At 35.8% G+C, this 22,842-nt stretch overlaps 1 protein-coding gene across 1 annotated transcript in view; it reads left to right on the top strand.

Moving 5' to 3' along the window:
• Positions 1 to 22,842, top strand: part of KIAA1328 (KIAA1328 ortholog) — a 358,322-nt gene that overhangs the window by 271,827 nt on the left and 63,653 nt on the right. The window contains exon 8 of the mRNA XM_059041354.2: positions 22,227 to 22,408. Within this exon, the coding sequence (XP_058897337.1) occupies positions 22,227 to 22,408 (182 nt within the window). The remainder of the gene's footprint in view (positions 1 to 22,226; positions 22,409 to 22,842) is intronic.

Below are 22,842 nucleotides of genomic sequence, written 5' to 3'. Positions count from 1 at the left end.
GTTTATGTACATCTCAGGGTAGTAAAAGTTCCTGTAAATAAGGCTGCTAAACGTTAACTGGTAACCTTGAAGATTTATGGAAAACTATGGAGGTACCAGGAGGCTAGATGGTTAAAGTTCAATAAAAAAAATTTTTAAAACAATGGATTCTGCATATAATATGCCAATGAACTAGACATGGATTCTGAACATGACTCTTAATTATACAATTATTTATGATCTAAGAAATTAGATTTACTACATGGTTACCACTCTCTCCTATAGAATACCACTAAGGTGACCAAAAAAGATGTTTGGAAAACCCACATTTATACCTTTATTCTTACCCATTTCAAGTAGATTTGTTTCCTGTTGCTCAAGTCAAAAACTACATAAACCACCTTGACTTTATTTCCCTTCTTCCTTCACCCTCCATATCTGGTTTATTAGTAAGTCCTATTGACCCTACTTCTAAAATTATCCACGTTCTGTCAAATTCCCTCCATTTCCATTTTCTACTCTAATCCACACTACCACCATTTCCACTTCCACCCAGATTATTGCAGTTGCCTGCTGACTGATGTTCCTATTTCTACTTGAAACACCTACAACCCATCCTTCTTAGAGCATATGTCAGAATCATCTCAGTCCTCTACTGAAAACCTCTAATGGCTTCCAACTATACTTGAAATACAAATCCAAACGCTGCAAGGCCCTACATGAAGTGGTCCTTGTGTACCTCTCTGAGCTCATTGTATACAGCTGTCACTCTGCTCAGGATATTCCAGCCACAGTGGGCTTTCAGTTTCTCAAATATGCTAAGCTTATTTTCACCCCAGTCCCTTTGTACTGGCAGTTTCCTCTGCCTGGAATGGTCTGTCCCTAGATTCTTACATGATTGGCTTCTTATTCGTCAAGGAAAAAGCAGTCAACTGTCACTTCTCATTTTGTATACTGATAAAAATTAAAGAATGATAACACCCATGCTTGTAGGGCTGCAGGGAAAATTATAATATGCATATCTGGTGAAAATATAAATTATTTTGTAAAGCAAGCTGACTCCACAGTTAAAATTGAAAATATAAAACTGAATGAAGGTAAAAGCACAACATATTAAAACTTGTGGGATGCAGATAAAACAGTGTTTAGAGGCAATCTTATAGATGTTATTTAGTCCTTTCATGGAGGTATGGGAACTAAAATCCATGTTACAGGAGCAATAACAGAGGAAACTAAGGATATTCAACCCCAACCTATTAAATCACGATATCCATCGATGGGTCCCAGGAATCTGTATTTTTAGAAAGCTCCCAGGAGATTCTGCTGTCTAGTTTGGGAACCAACTAGAGAAAAATCCTTTCTATGCTCAGGTTGTGCTTGTTATGTGAATTACTTTATAATTCTTACATGTCCTACTATAATGTAACTGGTGAATAGTAAACATTTTATTATAATGCTCTTGTCATTATCTTTAGCAAATAGTATTTACATATTTTTATGGCCAGTAGAGATTCAAAGTTGTATCAAAATTGCCTTTTCTTTCCAGAACAGGTATGTGCCAAAGGTGGCTGAGTAGTGCTATCTGAAGTCAACCTTTTGAACCATGGCTTCTCATCCATTGATTTTGTGCTTGCACAGCCTTTGAGCAATGTAAAAGGAAGTTGCATCTCTAAATGAATGAACTAATAGACATAATAAGCTGTCATGATTTGTTTTTCATGGCCAAGTGGTTATTATGTATTCATACTTAGCAACTCCCTGCTCCTACCTCTCACTTATCTCCAACAAGAAATTCAGCATGACACCTAGCAGTAAGGTTTTTTGTTTGTTTGTTTTTGGTTTTTTTGCGTTACATGGGCCTCTCACTGCTGTGGCCCCTCCCGTCATGGAGTACAGGCTCCGGACGCACAGGCCCAGCGGCCATGGCTCACGGGCCCAGCCGCTCCGCGGCACGTGGGATCTTCCCGGACCGGGGCACGAACCCATGTCTCCTGCATCGGCAGGCGGGCCCCCAACCACTGCGCCACCAGGGAAGACCAGCAGTAAGGTTTTTGATGAAACACACTGCACAGAAGCCTTTGCAAAACAGCACAACTCAACAGAGACCAATTTTAAATTTTAGCAGAATTTTAAAACTATGGTTCATCTGGTAACTATATAGTAACACCAATAGCAACAAACGTTGTATGAGAAAAACATGCAAAAAGGACTGTCTTTGTGTAAATTACATATAGCTATTAACATTAAGGTAGCATGATTGATTTCCTTTAAATGAGTCATACTGAGGTAATTAAAGGCTTTCATTTTACCCTTATACTCTGGGGCTTTTCATACTGTTGGAGGGTTCTGGGTCAAATGGGTGCCAGGCCATGGCCCATACAAACTATAATAAAACCACAATTTTATAGCTCAAAGCTGGCTGCTCTAATTATGGGTCCTTTTAAGTGTTTTCTTTAAACCCCTCTAAAATGCTATCTTTTCTATTTGCCAGCTTTCTATTTTTTACATCCTCATTTACTTCAGTGGGTGATGGTTCTATGAATAGGACCCACTGGCAAAAAAAAAGGGGAGGGGGAGGGATTTCAAAATTGCTATTCATTTACCCAAAGCTTCCTGCTGTCAGTGGCCGTGAGCCAGTTCTAAGACCCCTGTGGTAGAGAATGGTGTGTATATACTTATGGTCATATTGAGTGTATGAAAACATAAAAGTTCTTATAGCATGCTGATGTGCCCAGGATTTTTATAGAAAGTTTATTGATTCTGAGTCTCACATTGCCAGTTTGGTTGTCCCCTTATATAATAATCAAAGCTCTAGAGGGAGATTCTTCGTTCTATTTGGTCCAAGGAGATAAGAAAGCCTGTTGACCTCTTGCTAATTGGTATTACTCAGCAGTCAGACCCCAAATCATGTGATTCTGTAAATGCCAGAAAATGGGTTATTTTCGTGATGATTGTTGATCAGGCATGGTTAATGTGAGTTTCTTAAAAGGGCAAAAGGGAAGGGCAAATTGGAATTGGAACTCGTGATAAATTCTCAAGGTGTTTATTGGAAGGCAAGTTTACTTTCCTTCAATAAATGGAGAATAGGAATTTCCTTTAATGTAAACGATGTAGTCTGATCTCGGAAAATTTGGATGGTATTTTTGAAGTTTGTCACAAAATTTCTGTTGAGAATGCAGGAACAGGGCTCCTTTTTTTTTTGCGATACGCGGGCCTCTCACTGCTGTGGCCTCAGGCTCCGGACGTGCAGGCTCAGCGGCCATGGCCCACGGGCCCAGCCACTCCGTGGTGTGTGGGATCTTCCTGGACCGGGACACGAACCCACGTCTTCTGCATCGGCAGGCGGACTCCCAACCACTGCACCACCAGGGAAGCCCAAGGGCTCCTTTTTATACACACTATTATCAGTGGTAAGAGCCAGAAGACTTCCTACTTTATCCTCTGACTGAAATTTAGGAGCTACCTTTAGTTAGTTGAATGTTCATAGTAACTTTATTTACTATAGTCCAAACCTGAAGACCACACAAAGGACCTTCAGTGGGTGAATGGATAAACAAACTATGGTAAGCTCATACAATGGAATACTACTCAGAAATAAAAAGGAATGAAATATTGATATATACAAAAACTTAGATGAATCACAAAGATGTACTGAATGAAAGAAGCCAATCTTAAAAACAAAACAAAACCAAATCCTGTTTGATTTTATTTCCGTGGTATTCTGGAAAAGACAAAGCTGTAGTGATAGAGAACATATCAGTGGTTGCCAGAGTTAGGTTAGGGATGGGAAGAGTATGTGACTACATAGGACTAGTAGAGGAAGTTTTTTAGGGTGATGGAACGATTTTGTATCTTCATTGTGGTGATGCTTTAAAGAATCTACGTATGTGTTAAGATTCACATAACAATATACCTTATCCTCAAAGTCAATTTTACTATATACTAACTTTTTAAATTAAAACTTTTTGCAGGAAAATTTATTCCTGCCATTGATTCTCTAGAGTCTTCCATATTGATGCCAAATTCAACTTCTGAAAGAACATATTGGTAATTATTTCCACGGACTCATCATTTATCATGCTACATAGAGTAGCAGTCCTCAAATATTCTGATCTCAGGACCCCTTTACACTCTTAAACTTTATGGAGTTCCCCCAGGAGCTTTTATGTACATTATTTAATATGGATTATATCTATTACTGTATTAGAAATAAAAACAGAAAAATTGAATATTTGTTCATTTAAAAATAATAATAGTAAACCCATTGCATATTGTTATAAATATATACTTTTATGAAAACTATATTTTTCAAAACAAAAAAATTTAGTGAAAAGAGTATCATTGCTTTACATTTTTGCAAATCTCATACCAGATTTTTGAAGTTTAGAAGTTTCGAAGTTTTGATGAAATTAAAATATGGATTATAGATCTAGGAATGCCTATGAATGGTCCACAATGCAAGGAAGAGGTAATAGTTAACTAACTCAGAGTTCTGTTGTTTTCATTCCACAAATGCCTTCCAGATTATAACCATTTATTCAGTAGATGTATGTGGGGCCTCTTCTCTGTGTGCACCCCCGTAGAAGGCATTGCTGGGGTTACAAAGAAGGAGAGAGCACAGAATCTGCCCTTAGGAAATTGATTGTGTAGTAGGCAATCTTTGTTTATACCTGTGTTTCTTAGTTTATATTGAACTGACATTTTCATCTTCCCAACTGTCAATCTTCAAAAGAAGACGTGAAGTATGTAAAAACATACTTTTAAAAAGTTAAAAAGTGCACATTCTACATTAAAATGTGCATTAATTAGCTTAAAGAGCTATTTTCCTTATTGAAGGCCATGGAGAAATTCTGAAGGCATTTCTAGGACCAGAGCAACAGAACTCTAAATTAGTGGTTTGGTGATGGATACAGTAGTGTTTTATTTATCACAGCTTCATCACCATTCTCGTTTTCCTGATTCTCCCTCAGTTGCCGCTGCTTCTGAGAAGAATTAAAATAAAGACATTATAATTAATGAAAATCCAGCTACATTCCCTTTGGTGAGGGAGCAAATTACAATCTAGTGACATCTTCAAGTACAAAGTGTGCCTTCACTAAAAATGAGGTCTGCCCTCATTTCTAATTATATGGTGAGGGTCCCATCTTTGTGTGAAACACTGACATCTCTCCAGAGTTCATAGTTTAAAGTGCCCATCAGCATTACTGCTTAGTGGTCCCATAGTGTATCTCAAATCCGCATATCTCCTGCATCAGTGCCTTGTTCACATCCCCTTCCTGTTTTCTCAACAATTTCACTGCATCAATACTTCTCACACGTCTTCGGGTTCTTCTTCTATATGCTCAAAGATCCTTCTTTAAAAAACAACAAAAACCCCTCACCTTTGCCTTGCCATTGAACCACTGCTCTATCTTTCTTTTCTTTTTTCTAAACTTCTTGATAGCATAATCTACATTGTCTCTGCCTCCACTTCCTCATCTTCCATTTATTCCTCTTCTACTGTATCACGCAACGAAAACCCTGCTCCCATGGTCACAAGGATCCTCCTAATTCCCAAATCTTTACTACTTTTCGATCCTCATCTTGCTTGACTTCTCAATAGCTAGCAACACAGCTAACCTTTCTGATATACCTTTCATTCACTTGTTTTCTTGATACTATTCTTTCTTTCTCTGCTTATTTCCCTGTTGGAGAGTCTCTCTCCCTGTTGGCATTTGCTTCCCCTCCCCCCAGGGTATTTTACGGTTTCCTTTGCCTCTGCCTACTGTTTAAGTAGTGACAATTCCATTCTCTTCCCTCTTCTCAATAGATGTCTCTCTGTGGGAAATTTAATTCATTCCCATGACTTCAGATCATATCTCTATGCTGATAACTCTAAAATCTTTATCTCCGGTCTCAACTTTTCCCTCCTGAGGTCCAAACCTGTCCTTATAACTGTATGATAATATTAATATTATCTAGCCCAAATGACTTAGGGTCCCTCAAATTCAAGGTTTTCAAATCTAATCTAGTTATCTCTCCCACTGCTCCAGTGACCTACTCCTTCTCCATAATTTTGAGCAATTATACCATCCATTTATTTAGCTAGTCTCTAATAACTTATTAAGCAACTACAAAGTACTAGATGTTGCTCTAAGTCTTTTAAATGTTGCTTCATTTAATAGTAATAAAAATAATGATAAGAATAGAAGCTAACATTTAAGTAATGTTTATGTGCTGGGGCACTTTTTTGTGTATCTTACATATGTTAATTCTTTTAATCCTCACAACAATCCTACACACTGTTATTTATCTCATTTTATAAATGAGGAAATGAGGCTCAGTAACTTTAAGTAACTTGCTTAAGAAATCACATCTATAAGAACTTATAAGTAGCTCTAGAGTACCCAGTTCTGTCTGACTAAAACGAATATACTAAACTATTACACAGGGCTAACTAGGGTCAGACTCTCTCTTTCCTGTACCATGCGCATCTAAGTTAGGTGTTTTCTGCTCACCTATTGTCTTCTAGACACCATTATTCTACCCAGCATACCTGAGAGATTTGGCATCCTTTCATAAGTAAATTCTTTACTAGGATGGCTACAACTTTTGGAACCAGGGACCAGGCCAGTGCCTTTTCTATATTATATGCTGATAAGTTATCTTTTCTTTTAACTGACTTTTCACACCTCATCCCCTTCATGACCCCTCATTCCCTTCTTGCAGGCTTCCTGTTACATTTTTCAGCTCCATGTAGCACTTTGCTTATACTGCCATCATCACACCTGCCATTGTATGTTCATTGTCGAGCTAGCTGTCTCTTCTTGTTTACCTGTAAATATTCAAAGGTGTAGTCACTTATTCCCTTGTGTACTCCCATACCCAAACACAGAACTGACACACAGTGGGCTCTCAGATAATATTTATTGGATATATGGAAATCAAATTTGTATTAATAATTTTGGAGTGGGAAAATATAAAGATCTGACAGTATATGGAATATCTCATTTTTGAAGATTTATTCTTTAAACTCTTTGATCTCAGAATATTTTGTTCATTGACAGGTCCATCTCTGCGGAGTGTAAAGATTTGGTTGGGACATTTAGAAAAATAACTTTTAAGAGTTCTAAGCATTAGGGTTATGTGCCATCTGGATTCACATTCGTTGGTAGCCAAGTATGCAGAGAAATGATAACTAGAAACTCACAACACAATAAATCATGAATTCTTTCTTTGGAAGTAGCAGGTGGAATTAAATACTAGCTTATAGGACCTCCTTTTGCTACTTAACACATCAGTAGATCCATAGTAGTCCATTTACAGACCAATCAGACCATTTTTGCTGGATTGATTCATTGAGATGAACAGCTAAAACAAGTTAAAATCCGTCATCACATGCCTGCATGATTTTAAAATGAATTTAGTTGGTATTAAATGGACATTTGTTTTTATTGTCTCAAAGATTGGACTTTTCTTCCAGTAAAGCAGAATAATGTATCTATCTGGCGTTCTATCTTGAACAGTACATAAAGATTAGCAAATAAGGCCCCATTAAAAATACTTATAATGTAAGTAACATGAGTCCCAATAGCATTTCTAATGTCCATTAATGCTTATTCTGAGGATCAGAGCTCATTTTACTGAGCCACTTAGTCAAACCGTGTGATTATTTAGAAAGTTAATTCATGCATACTAAAATCTAGCTTAAGTAATTCAGAGGGTAGGAGGTAAAACTCTATGGAGACGATAGTCCTTTTTGTTATTTAATGATCAGCCATAATTAACTTGCAAATTTGAAATAATTAGAACAAATTAAAGGTATTTAACTTTGCCTCCCTAAAGAAAAATTCAAATTGCACCAAATGCAGCTTTAAATTATTCAAATCTCAGAGGTCTGGGCTAGATTTTTTTTTTTATAATGCCTTTTCTATGATGAGAATACCAATCTGCTTTTTGTCAGAAGGCATCCTATCAAGTAATTGTTCTTTGTGTTTAATAAATGACAGCTATTCTTCTTTGTAAAAGTATTCCAGTCTCTCAAGACTACATCAGCATTTCCGTGGCATTTTAATTCAATAAAACAAAAGGTTAATGTTTTTCTAGTTTTAAGGAATGCAAATACAAGTGTTATTCAATTGGTCCTGAATGACATCTACAATTTACTATTCAAGTTCAGACAGACTATCGCGATATTAGATTTGGGGAAAATAGAAAAGTTCAAGGAGTTTTGGATTATTAGAATTTTATTGAACTTGAAGAACTGAAAATGTTTTTTTATTTCCCCATCCTAAATCAGGGCTACCAAAGTTTCCCATATAGTATTTTATAATGTTAAAATATGGAGATATAATTCAATAAAATCTTAGTACCTTAAGAGTGAGTTATACAGTGTGGCAGTCCTAAATGCCATGAGTTTAACCTTTTCTGCTATCTTGATTTTCACCATTTTACTATCACTTTAACAGCTCCAACAGATACTAGATAAGAATAGCAGAAAATTGTTTCTAATAATTTCATCATATCAGTAAATGATGTTTTATATTACAGCCCCTCAATGAATTTTATACACATTTTATCTGGACTGTATGAAGTGATGAGAAACACTGATCATCTGACAATTACGTTTTGACTTTATGGTGCCTCACATAGAGAATGAATGGTACAAAGTAGGTGGACAGTGAATGGTTCCTCAGCTTAGTACGTGATTCTGTGTAAGTTTGGAAATAAAATATAGCTATTAATTTTGATTTTATCTCAGCATGTCAAAAAGTTTCTTCGGTAAATTTTTTTTACTGTTTTAACTTTATTTTTTGATCCACTTTATTGAAATACACATTTAATAAAATGTACAAGAAGTTTGATGTATTTTTGCCTGTGTAACTAACACTCCAATTAATATAAAAAGTATCCATCGTCCCAGAGAGTACTTTGCTCCATTTTCCAGTAAATTCCCTCACAAACCCCTGGCCCAGGCAACTAATGATCTGATTTCTATCACTTTATATACCTTTGCCTATTCTAAATCTTCATATAAATGAAATCATACAGTATGCATGCAACTGGCATCTTTTACTCACCATATGTTTTGGAAATTCATGCATGTTGCTGCATGTTTCATGAGTCCATTACTTTTTTATTCCTGAGTAGCAGTGCACCGTATAAGTACACCACAACAAGTTTATCAATTCATTTGTTGATGGACATTTACATTGTTTCCAGATTTGGGCAGAAAACAAAAAAACTGACCTGCTATAAACATTTGTATACGAATCTTTTGTAGACATGTTTTCTTTCTCTTAAGTAACCAGACAGGGGTAGAATCACTGTATCATATTCCAACTTTATTCTTAACTATATATGAAATTGCCAAAGTATTTTACAGAGTTGTATAACTTTACAGTCTTACCACCAAAGTATCAGAATTCTATTTGCATCGTGTCATTGCCAAGGATAGGTATAGTCAGACTTTTTCATTTTAACCATTTTATTGTATGTGAAATGGTACCTTATTGGGGCTTTAATATGCAGTTCTCTGATGATTAATGATGAAGAACATATTTTAGTTTTGTTATTGGCCATTCATAGATCTTCTTTTGCAAGGTATCCATTAAGATACTTTAATCAGTATTTTAAAGTTTTATTTTTTTTTTAATGCAGCAGGTCCTTATTAGTTATCCATTTTATACATATTAGTGTATATATGTCAATCCTAATCTCCCAATTCATCCCACCACCACCACACCTACTGCTTCCCCCCCTTGGTGTCCATACGTTTGTTCTCTACATCTGTGTCTCAATTTCTGCCCTGTAGACCAGTTCATCTGTACCATTTTTCTAGGTTCCATATATATGCGTTAATATATGATATTTGTTTTTCTCTTTCTGACTTATTCCACTCTGTATGACAGTCTCTAGATCCATCCACGTCTCTACAAATGACCCAGTTTCATTCCTTTTTAAGGCTGAGTAGTATTCCATTGTATATATATGCCACATCTTCTTTATCCATTCATCTGTCGATGGGCATTTAGGTTGTTTCCATGACCTGGCTATTGTAAATAGTGTGGCAATGAACATTGTGGTACATGTGTCTTTTTGAATTATGGTTTTCTCTGGGTATATGCCCAGTAGGGGGATTGCTGGGTCATATGGTAATTCTATTTTTAGTTTTTTAAGGAACCTCCATACTGTTCTCCATAGTGGCTGTATCAATTTACATTCCCACCAACAGTGCAAGAGGGTTCCCTCTTCTCCACACCCTCTCCAGCATTTATTGCTTGTAGATTTTTTGATGATGGCCATTCTGACTGATGTGAGATGATATCTCATTGTAGTTTTGATTTGCATTTCTCTAATGATTAATGATGTTGAGCATTCTTTCATGTGCTTCTTGGCCATCAGTGAGTCTTCTTTGGAGAAATGTCTATTTAGGTCTTCTGCCCATTTTTGGATTGGGTTGTTTGTTTTTTTAATATTGAGCTGCATGAGCTGCTTGTAAATTTTGGAGATTAATCCTTTGTCAGTTACTTCATTTGCAACTATTTTCTTCCATTCTGAGGGTTGTCTTTTGGTCTTGTTTGTAGTTTCCTTTGCTTTGCAAAAGCTTTTAAGTTTCATTAGGTCCCATTTGTTTATTTTTGTTTTTATTTCCATTTCTCTAGGAGATGGATCAAAAAAAGATCTTGCTGTGATTTATGTCATAGAGTGTTCTGCCTATGTTTTCCTCTAAGAGTTTGATAGTGTCTGGCCTTACATTTAGGTCTTTAATCCATTTTGAGTTTATTTTTGTGTATGGTGTTAGGGAGTGTTCTAATTTCATACTTTTACATGTACCTGTCCAGTTTTCCCAGCACCACTTATTGAAGAGACTGTCTTTTCTCCATTGTATATCCTTGCCTCCTTTGTCATAGATTAGTTGACCATAGGTGCATGGGTTTATCTCTGGGCTTTCTATCCTGTTCCATTGATCTATATTTCTGTTTTTGTGCCAGTACCACATTGTCTTGATTACTGTAGCTTTGTAGTATAGTCTGATTTAATTTATTATTGATACTGTTGGATTTAGGTTTAACATTTTGCTTTTCTTTTTTCCTTCCTGCTAATCATATCTATTCTTTGTTCCTGTTTCTCCTTTTCTACTTTTATTGGGAGGGGAAAGGGAGAATAATCATTTTTTTTCAATTTTTAAAAAATTCCTCTAATATTTTATTAGCTATACTTTTTTGCATTTCCTTTAGTGATTTCTGTAGGGATTATAATATGCTTTCCTAACTTATTAAAATCTATATAATACTAACATTGTGTCATTTTATGTAGACTGTAAGAACTTTTATACTGTATAGGTATATTCTCCATTCTTTGTGATATTATTGTCATATACATTACAGCTAAGTGCATTATAAGTCCCATGCTTTAAACATTCATATATCTTTTAATGACATTAAGAGAAGAATAAGAACGTACAGAGTTTTATATTTATTCACATATGTACTATTTCTGATGCTCTTCATTTCTTAGATCCAGGTTTCCATCTAATATCATTTTCTTTCAAGCCAAAAAACATACTATTTCTTGTAGTGCAGGTCTGCTAACAACAAATTTTCCCTGTTTTTGTTTATCTGAAAATGTTATTTCTCCTTCCTTGTTTTGAAGGATATTTTCATGCGATGCAGAATTCTAGGATGACACTTTGGGTTTGTTTTGTTTTGTTTTTTCCTTTTAGCACTTTAAGGATATTGTTCTATCTTCTAGCTTTCATTGTTCTTATGAGAAGTTAACTGTTAAAATCATTATTTTTTATGTAATTGACATTTCATCTGGTTGTTTGCAAGGTTGTCTTTATCTTTGGTTTTCAACAGTTTGACTGTGATCTGTGGGTCAAAGTTTTTCATCAAATTTGGGAATATTCTGCCATTATTTCTTTAACATATATTTTTTCAAATATTTTTTCTACCCCATTCTCAGTCTCTTCTCCTTCTGCAACTTCAGTTATGTTTGTTAGGCAGCTTAATATTGTCTCTAAAATCTCTGAGACTCATCATTTTTCTTCAATCTTTTTTTCCCAATGTTCTTCAGATTGGGTCATTTTTGTTGATTCTTCCATAAAATTCTCTTATTCTTTAACCTCTCATCTCCATTTTCCAATTTTTATTTCAGTCACTGTAATTTCCAGCCAGAGAGTTTCTATCTTTTTCTGCTGAGACTGCCTGTCTTTTCATTCATTAAAACCATGTTCTCCTTTATGTCCATCAATATATTTATAATAGCTGGTTTAAATAAAGTCTTTTTCTGCTAGGTCCAACATTTGGATCCTCTTTTGGTTGATTTTAATTGACTGATATTTTTCTTAACTATGGATCACATATTTTTTCTTTTTGTGTCTGACAATTTATATTGTACTCTGGGTATTATGGATGATACATTTAGAGATGTGGATTTTATTATCATTCTCTAAAGAATGTTGATTTTTGTTCTTAGCAATTCAATCACCTCCTATTCACCTTGAACTTGGATAGGTTTGGTTATATACTTTGTAAGGACAGATGTCTGGAAAGCCTGAGGTGCTTCCCAAGCCCCTCTAAATTGGTAAGAATCAATCTCCAAACTTTTTTGTCCCTGTGCATTTTGTTACAGCTTGATTTTAGGCTTTGTTAGAGCTTTACATTAAGCCTTTATCCATGATATGGACTTTCTAATGTCTCAGTAGACATTAACAGTATCTTCCCTTCTGGGCCAGAACTCCAGTTTCTCTCAGCGTTGCCCAATTTGTATTATTTCTGTATTTATATTCTGCTTTCATCATTATAGCAGCCGATGTTTGTTAAGTCTTGCAGTGAAAAAGAAAACAAGCAATAGAGAAAATCTGTAAAGCTAAAAGTTGACTTTTTGAAAATGTAAATAAAATCAATAAGCCTTTTCAAGATGATCAACCTATTACTGAGAGGAAAACAAATTATCAGTATCAGGAATGAAAAAGAAGATATCACCATAGATTCTAACAATATTTTTAAAGTAATTAAAGAATATTATGAATAATTTTTGTAAGCACATTTGATAACTTAAATGATATAAATTCCTTGAAATTGATGATATACCAAAATTGATACCAAAAAAGTAGAAAATCTGAATAGCCCTCTGTTAAACAAATTTAATTTCTAATTAAGAAATTTCCCATAAATAAAACTACAATCACAATCCCATAAGACTTCACTTATGAATTCTACCAAATATCCAAAGAAGAAATATCAATCTTACACAAATTCTTTCCAGGAGTAGAGCAGGGTTTTTCAGCCTTGGTACTCTTGACATTTTGGACCAGATAATAGTTTGGGGTGAGGTTGTGGGGTGGTGGTGGTCTGTCCTGTACATTGCAGGATGTTTAGCAACATCCCTGTCTTTTACCCATTAGCACACCCCACAACTGTGACAATCAAAAACCCTCCAGACATTGCTAAATGTCCTCTATGTGGCAAAATCCTCTTCTTCTACCCCACTTGAGAACCACTGGACTAGGGGGAAGAAAGAACTTTTCCCAACTCCTTTTATGATACCTAAACCAGGTAAAAGCGTGAGAAGTAAAGAAATGACAGACTAATCTTCCTCATGAACATAAATGCAAAACAATCCTTAACAAAATATTAGCAAATTAAGTCCTGGAATATATAAAAAAATATATAATCCAGCTTGACTAAATAGAGTTTATCCCAGGAATGCAGAGTTGGCTTAACATTTGAAGATCAATCAATGTGATTTGCCATATTAACATAGTAAGGAAGAAAAACACCATTTCAAACAGATGCAAAAAAACTCTTCCAATGCTCATTTTTTTAAAATGACTTCTTATCATACTAGAAATCAGATAGAGCATATAGATAAAGATACATCTCTTTAATGATGAACACTCTTAGGAACAATGTAAGGATGTTCACTCTTACCACTTCTATTCAGCATTGTACTAGAAGTCCTAGCTGATGTGATTGGGCATGAAAAATATTAGAAATAAATAAGTAAAACTGTCTTTATTGTTAAATGATATGACTGTCTACATAGAAAAATCCTAAGGAAACTACCCCAAAACTGCTAGAATTATTAAGTGAATTTAACACAAACACAACGTTCAAGTTCAACATATAAAAATCAAATTTATTTTTATATGATAGCTATATATTAGCTATTGATCAATGGAACAGAATAGAGTCCAGAAATAGACCCACACAGTCATATGTTTGACTGCTTTTTGACAAAGGTATGAAGCATTCTGTGGAAAAAGGAAAGTCTTTTAAATAAATAATACTGGATATACTGGATATAGATATGAAAAAAATTAACCTTGAACCCAGCCTCACATCATACCCCGAATTTATTTGATCATGGGGTTGCAGCTTGACCCACAGAGGAGGGCAGCTTGGCACTGAATGTCAGAGCTTTTGCAGGGTGGGGAGTGCTTTCATCCTGGTGATTGTATTGGTGTAGGGTGTTGGGTCTTGAACAGAATGAGGATGGTATCCATGTGGAGGTCAGCCATACATGGGATCTTGAGAGCCTGAGATATGAGGAGGGCTTTCTCACAGCAGAGGTAGCTCATTCAGAGCTTAGTGGGGAGAGTGCTTATACAGAGGTGTGTTGGCAGAAACACCTGGAGCAATGTGGTGGTGACTGACGGGAGGGAGAGGAAGGGATCATGACAGTGGTGATGGAATATGGTTTTCATACAAAATGACTAAGTAAGTAATTGTATAAAGGAAAATGGTAGCCATGTTTTTTCACTGTTACAGAATGGAGTTACATATATGGAAAAGTAGAAAACTAAAATGAACCGTGTTGGTTTGGAATTGAAGATATTAGTGTAAACTCATGATTTTCAATATATTTACTTAGATATATAAATAAACATAAGTGTATATACGTACATACATGCATATAGTCTCTTGCTCTATGAGAACTTAGAACAGTGATAATCCAATTCCATTAGCTCTTTTTTTTTTTTTAACTAAAAAATACTAGATCTCCTTGAAGAAATGTCTGATTCCATGACTGAGCCAGAAACTGGATGATATAGCAGTTGTTTAGACATGGCATGACTAACACCCAAATTTGGCCACTGGAAAAAGGAAGGAAAGATTTAACACGTTTCCCCATCCTAGATTTTATAATCTTCTAAATCGAGGACGTGTTCCCCTTCATTTTTTGTTAAGTGACTCATGTGAAAATTTGAGTAAGTTGTATTGATTTCTCTCTCTTGTACTTTCATTCTCTTAAAAGTCTACCTTTCCTTCCCTAACACCCCTTTCCTTCCTACTGCCCCCAGGATTTCCTAAAGGTGCCTTACCAAACACCTATTTCATAGAAAATAAACTCTTTTCATCCTCAACCTTTTCACACACAAAAAATATTTTCATTCTTGGCCATAAGTTAGTGATTTTCAGCACTGTCTGGACATTGGGATTACCTGTGGAGCTTTAAAGAAAGGGCAAGAGAGGGTGAGAGAGGGAGGCACATAATGCGGCTCACTCCAGATGGAGTCATTCCATTTCTAAGAATGGGTAGGACAGCCCATCGCTCTTTTAAAATTTTTCCCACATAATTTTAATGTATATCAGGCTGTGAATCACTGACTAAATTTGGCATCTTTTCTGAGAATGCTACTATCCAGGCCATTCTTTCTGTCACATTTGGCAAACAACAGAGTCAGTAGTGCCAGCATTTCCTGTTCTCCTCATTCCAACATCTCAAACTTTTAACTAGTTTACTCTCTAGTGAACCTCCTTGTATATGTGAATCTCAGGATATCTGGTCTTACAGTCCATCCTTCCTTTTCTTTGTTTTCCATTGTGATCTCACTAGGAATTTGACATCCACTCAGTCACTTCCTCCCCCACGTCTCCTAACCCCATTCTGTGAGATTCCAGTATTCATGTGGTTGATCTCTCCGTTGCCATATCTAAAGAGATTTGTCTTCAGTGGTTCACTCGTTTTCTTTAGCCGTATTGTCCCTGACCACATCCGGAGCTTGCTTTCCCCTGCTGTGGTTCCATCACAGAAATCGCTGACTGGTACCCCCTTTATAGTTCACCTCTTTCACTTGGGTCTGTTCATGTTCTCATTTCTCATATAGACTATACCAAGTGTTTTGTTTGTTTTTCTTGTTTTGTTTTATCTTTGTTTTACCTTAAAGAGACATCTAAATCCTTCATTTCTCCCCTTTTTTTGCCAGTCTTTCAGGCCCCACTTTGTCTCACTTTCTTCCCCATGTACATTCTGGACCAAATGGTCGACCTAAACTATTCCCTTATTAGCATACAAATTTCCCTTGACCTCTAGTCTGTTGCACCCTACACAAAAAATCCTAACCCTGCATCAAGCTCTCAGGCTGCTTTCTCTGCTTTTACATCTGTGCACCTGAGCCCAGATACAAATTTATGATTTCTAATTCTGTTATAGCCCTAAACGTTGCAGGACAGTCTTATTTTTGTTCTTGGTCATTTTTACCTTGAATTCCCTAAATACCTTCTCTAAATCATCACTTTTCTCAATACCCATTTCTTTCACCTACAGGAATGAATTTACCTCCTCCTTCACCAATGAAATTGAAAGTAAAGCACATGCTTTCTCAAGTCAGTCAGCCAACAAGCAAAAAGCTGCAGGGTTATTGATCCAATTGCTCTCTTGAAATATCTTTCCAGATGTTTCATAGGCACCTCCAGCTACATTTAATCCCCACCACCACCACCTTCTCTATGTTGCTTATCCACCCAAATTCTGCCACTCATTCTCAACTCACTCCTCTCCCTCACTTTTCACATTCAAACACGTATCAAATTCTGCCAATTTTAAATCCTAAGTGTATTTAAAAAGTTGTCTCCTTCCATTCCTACCACCGCTTCTCTATTTAGACCCTCATCATCTCTCATCACAGCTATTTCAGCAGCCTTCCCACTCATCCAATCCATTCTCTAAATTGTGCCAGGGCAATTTTTCATAAATTCAAGTTGTATCATGTCATTTTTCTCCTTAGAGCCCTCAGTGACTTTGCTTTGCCGGCAAAATAAAGTTCAAGCCCCTTGACATGGAAAACCAAACCTTTCATGTTCTGACCCAGCCCATCTGTCTTGCTTCACCTTACACTTCTCCCCACCCAATACCCCAATCTCAATGCTATAACAGTTAACAGTATACCAAACGATTTAACTTGCCCAAAATATATGCTGAAGTTTTACTAGTTAGTATATTTGCTAATACTGTTCTCTTCTGCCTTCCATCCTACTATCCTTCCTTATCCCCTGCTTATCCACCAAGACTTAGTTTGAAAGCTTCAGGAATTTCCCTTCAGTTATTCAAATAGAGTTAGATGCCCTGCCTTTGTGCTCCCTTAAACACCACACATATTCATGAATCATAACTTGTATTATATCATATTTTTAAAAATCTGTTTCCACGTCTGTCTCCGCCATTAAAATCACTTGGAGAGCAGGAACCAGGTCTTGCTGGTTTGTATACCTAGCACCTAGCACATAACAAGTCCTCAGTAAATATTTCTTTTCCCTATTTGCCCACGCCAGCCCCTTCATACATATGAGTATGTCCTCAATAAATATCTAAGGAATATATAAATGATGATTGATTTGGCAATTTATTGAACAGGAATAAGGAAAGCAGAATTTGAGACAGCTGAAGTTTTTCATCTGAGTAACAGGGAGGATGGTGATACCTTAAATGAGAATGGAAACAGATAAAGGAACAGGTTTCAAGATAAAGATTATTCATTGCTTTAGCGTGACTTGGTTTTGGGAGGTAAGATAAGGCATCTCTTCACAGCTTTTCAACAGATACTTGAAGAGGTCAGCAGTTTTGGAGAACATTGTGGGCTAGATGAATCTATTTAGAAATCATAATTGAAGATACAGTGGTGTGACAGGGATCACTAAGAAAGTGCTAAGGGAGGAAGAGAAGGACAAGGGTAGAATCATCAGGAATGTCTGCATTTAGGGGAAGGGAAGTACAAGAGCTCCCAATAAAAGAATATGAGCAGCAGCCTCCTAAAACTAGAAAACCAATCAAGATATATGTCATGAACTCCAAGGGAAATAAGTTTTAAGGAAGGAGTCAGTTGCTGTGAAGTAGTCTTATAACAAGCAAGATGGTTGAAAGAGAAAACGCCACTAGATTGTTCTTCAAAAAATAGTTTTAGTAGGCATATCTGTTAAAATTATTGTTTTCTAGAAGTTTGGCAAAGAAGGGAAGGAGAGAAGATGGTAACATAAAGGAGATGGTGAAATTTTTTGTTTTATAATTATGAAAGTACATGCCTATTGGAAGAAATTTAAACATTCAGAAGTATATAAATTAAATTATAAAAATCATTCCCTCAGTAACTCTGTTCTACTTTTCTGATTTGTTATTTATCCATCCAGAACTTTAAAAATATTTTTATATATTTTTGTTTTTACAAAAATGAGATCATATTATATATTCTATTATTGCAAATTGCCCTTTTTTAACTTAATAGTATGTCATGAAGTTTATTCACAGTAGTATAGAGAACTACCTCATTCTTTTTTTCTGTTTTCATTTATTTTATTTATTTATTTTATAGATGATGATAGTAGGATTTTATTTATTTATTTATTTTTAATGTATTTATTTATTTATTTTGGCTGCATTGGGTCTTTGTTGCTCCGCACCGGCTTTCTCTAGTTGCAGCAAGCGGGGGCTCCTCTTCATTGGGGTGTGCGGGCTTTTCATTGCAGCGGCTTCTCTTGTTGTGGAGCACAGGCTCTAGGCACCTGGGCTTCAGTAGTTGTGGCACACGGGCTCAGTAGTTGTGGCTCATGGGCTCTAGAGTGCAGGCTCAATAGTTGTGGCGCATGGGCTTAGTTGCTCCACGGCATGTGGGATCTTCCCTGACCAGGGTTTGAACCCATGTCCCCTGCATTGGCAGGTGGATTCTTAACCACTACACCACCAGGGAAGTCCCTATTTATTTTTTTTAATTAAGGTATAGTTTATTTACAATATTGTATTAGTTTCAGGTGTATGAGACAGTGATTCAGAATTTTTACAGATTATGTTCCCTTTATAGTTATTATAAAACAGACTATATTCCCTGTGCTGTACAATATATACTTGTAGCTTACTTATTTTATACATAATAATTTGTACCTTTTAATCCCGTACCCCTATCCTGCCCCTCTCCTCTCCCCTCTCCCCACTGGTAACCACTAGTTGTTCTTTCTATCTGTGAATCTGTTTCTATTTTGTTATAGTCATTCATTTGTTTTATTTTTTAGGTTCCACATATAAGTGATAGCATATAGTATTTGTCTTTCCCTGTCTGACTTATTTCACTAAGCATAATACCCTCCAGGTCCATCCATGTTGTTGTAAATGGCAAAATTTCATTCTTTTTTTATGACTGAGTAGTGTTCCATTGTATATATATACCACATCTTCTTTATCCATTCATCTGTTGATGGACACTTAGGTTGCTTCTATAACTTGGCTACTGTAAATAATGCTGCTATGACCAATGGGGTGCATGCATCTTTTCAAATTAGTGTTTTCGTTTTCTTCAGATGTATACCGAAGAGTGGAATTGCTAGATCATATGTTGGTTCTATTTTTAGTTTTTTGAGGAGTCTATATTGTTTTTCATAGAGGCTGCACCAATTTACATTCCCACCAACAGTATACAAGGGTTCCCTTTTCTTCACATCCTTGCCAACATTTGTTGTTTGTTGTCTTTTTGGTGATAGCCATTCTGACAGGTATGAGGTGACATCTCATCGTAGTTTTGACTTGCATTCCTCTGATGATTAGCAATGTCTTTTCATGTGCCTGTTGACCATCTGTATATCTTCTTTGGAAAAATGTCTATTCAGATCTTCTGCCCATTTTTTTGAATTGGGTTGTTTGGGTTTTTTGATGTTAAGTTGTATGAGCTGTTTATATATTTTGACTGTTAACCCCTTATCAGTCATGTCATTTGAAAATATTTTCTCCCATTCAGTGGGTTGTCTTTTCATTTTTTCAGTGGTTTCCTTTGCTGTGCAAAAGCTTTTAAGTTTAATTAGGTCCCATTCATTTATTCTTGCTTTTATTTCCTTTGCCTTAAGAAACAGATCCAAAACAAATATTGCTATGATTTATGTCAAAGAGTGTTCTGCCTATGTTTTCTTCGAGGAGTTTTATGGCTTCCAGTCTTAACATTTAGGTCTTTAATCCATTTTGAATTTATTTTTGTATGTAGTGTGAGAAAATTTTCTAATTCCACTGTTGTTTATGCAATTCTATAGGGTAACTTCTTAAAAGTGAAATTGTAGGAGGTTAGGTGCACTTTTATTTTGTAGTGACAAATCACTCACAGAAGGGTTATCCCAGTTTGCAGTTTCCCTAGTACTATACTAAAATCCTCCTGTCCCCACACTCTCACTGACACTGAGTATTATTATACTTTTCCACTTAAGGGATAGTTTGAGGATTTAGATTTAGGTTTTGATTTTTAATGGAAAGTCTGGTCTTATTTGTAATCCTAGGAGAGAATTCATTTGAGAGGAGGAGTTTGTAAGTTATAAGAAAAGGAGATGATTGGCAGGCCATAGTCACAGAGGGAAGGGGCCAAAATGGTATCAAGAGTATGAGTAAAAGGTGTGATTTTCTTCTGAGATGTTAATAGAAGAATAGTAGATGGGTAAAGTTGGAAATAAATGCAAATGAAAGAAGAAATTTTTTTATATAGTCATCTTTATTTCAGGGAAATTAGAACCCAGGTTCCCAGCATGGGATTTGGAATAAAGGTACAGACAAGCTTCTATGTAAAATGGAAGGAACTATTCAGTATTGGGAGTTATCAACATTGGCTAGTATTGGGAGCTTGGCTGACCTGAGAATGTATGATTTTGGGAAACCCAGTAGTCTTGGTCACATTCACTTTTCTGTAAGAACAAGTAGAGATGTAGTTGTTGGATTTGCCAGGGTTTGGGACTTCTGGGTTGAGGTAAACTTATCTTTCATTAACAGTAATATAGTTTTATTCTCTGTATTTTCCTGTCCCATGAGTAGAAGTTACATTAGCTAAGATATGTGTCCACTGGCAGGTCCACAAGGGAAAGTGATCCTTGGGTTCTGGTAAAAAAATTGTTAAGTGTATAAATTTAATACACTGCTTTATGCCCCTGTAAAGCCATACTGCTAATAGTTTGTTTCTTTTTACCACTCTGAACATAAAACCATTTAATTATTGGTTTTTATTAATAAATTATGATGTAAGCAAACATTACTAAAAATTTTGATCCACACAAAAGAAGCCCAGTGACTTTGATGGGTTTATGTGATTTGAATCCTGGTCAAGGGTCACCTAGGATTCATAATGGATCCAGTAATACTCCATCAACTTATTCTTGTTTAGAGATTGCCTCTGCTGCTGGGGAGTTTAAATATCCTAGTTTTTAGAATGTTACTTTTTGAATAAATTATTTTTCTTCATTTTAATTTTCACCTTGTTTATGGTCATGGGGAAGACAAAACTAAAGTATCATGAGTCTACAGTGAACTTAAATTAGAAGGAAGGGGCTGGTAGAATAGTAAGGGATACACATCATCATAACATTTCTCTCTAAAAAATAAAATGTTATAAGAGAAATTGTGCTAATGGTGGGAACATAGTTCATTGGAGAGAAAAACATATGCATGTGTGTTTATTTTCATTAAAATTTCTTTTACTCCATATTTGCCTTGTTGACCTTATAATGAAATTATGTGAAGACAGAGACCAATTCTCCCACAAGCACTATAGTACTATTCCTCACATACCCTGAGTATATAATAAATACTATAACAATTGAAAATGAGAAACACAAATGCATTTTGAAGCAAACTGGTGATATTTTAATCCCTTTTGTTCATTTTTAGTACTCGGAAACATTTTAGTTATGCAAGTCTTGTTTTAGCATACTTTTTATTTTTACAGATACTCTAGTTCTTAGTCATATTCTATGGCTTTATTAGCAGTTTTAGGTCTGAGTCTCATTTCTCCAACCCCAAATATAAACTTTTTGAGGATAAAAACCATTTCTTCTCCAAAATTGTTTTGGCAGAACACAAAATAGACCTTCAGTAAATTATTTAAATTATACGTCAATAAAATATAAGAAAAAGAAAGTTTCTATTGCCATGAATTGCATTTCAACTCATACTGAATGTATATGCCTTTGTGTGATCTATACTCCCTGCTGTGCTCTCTACAGCTCATAAATGTTTATTCTTTTCAGTTTATTGAAGTCAAAATGTGATGGCTGGACGCTTGGAACATCATCATCCAGCAAAAAGTACCAAGACTCCACTGACAATGGAGAGAATAGAAGGGAGAAGAAGACAGTTGGGTTTCAGTCACATATGGAAGTTGATGCCCAGTGGACAGGTCAAAAGAAAGATGCATATCAACCCCAAAGAGGTAAGCTCAGCGTCTGTAATAGCAAAACGGGAAGCTCTTGGGGGCAGGTGGTTGCTGATGGCTGCTAGCCATGAGCTCCAGATGATTTCCTATAACCCTGAACAAGAGTTAAATGTGTTACAAACTGACATGGGCCTGCAAGGCCAAAGGTAGCATGTCACCTAGATCAGTGAATTGCATCAACATTTCTCTTAGAACACTCATATGAGAAACTGTCTAATGTGTCCCTCTTTTTGCAAACAGCAAACTGCAAGAATTATTAAGCAGTAAATGTGGTCATAGACATAAAATAATGCTTAAAGCAAATAAACAGGACAAGAAATTGAACATAAATATTTGCTGGGAAAGTAAACTCTAATAACTACAGTTAATCCTCGATTAACTGGAAATACAAGGAGGGTGGAGGAGAGGTCATTGCATCTAAAACAGAACCT

Source organism: Kogia breviceps, chromosome 15 (genome assembly GCF_026419965.1).
Source record: "Kogia breviceps isolate mKogBre1 chromosome 15, mKogBre1 haplotype 1, whole genome shotgun sequence".
NCBI classification, from domain to species: Eukaryota; Metazoa; Chordata; class Mammalia; order Artiodactyla; family Physeteridae; genus Kogia; species Kogia breviceps.
Note: the sequence above shows the minus strand (reverse complement) of the source record. Positions and strands in the feature narration are given on the sequence as shown.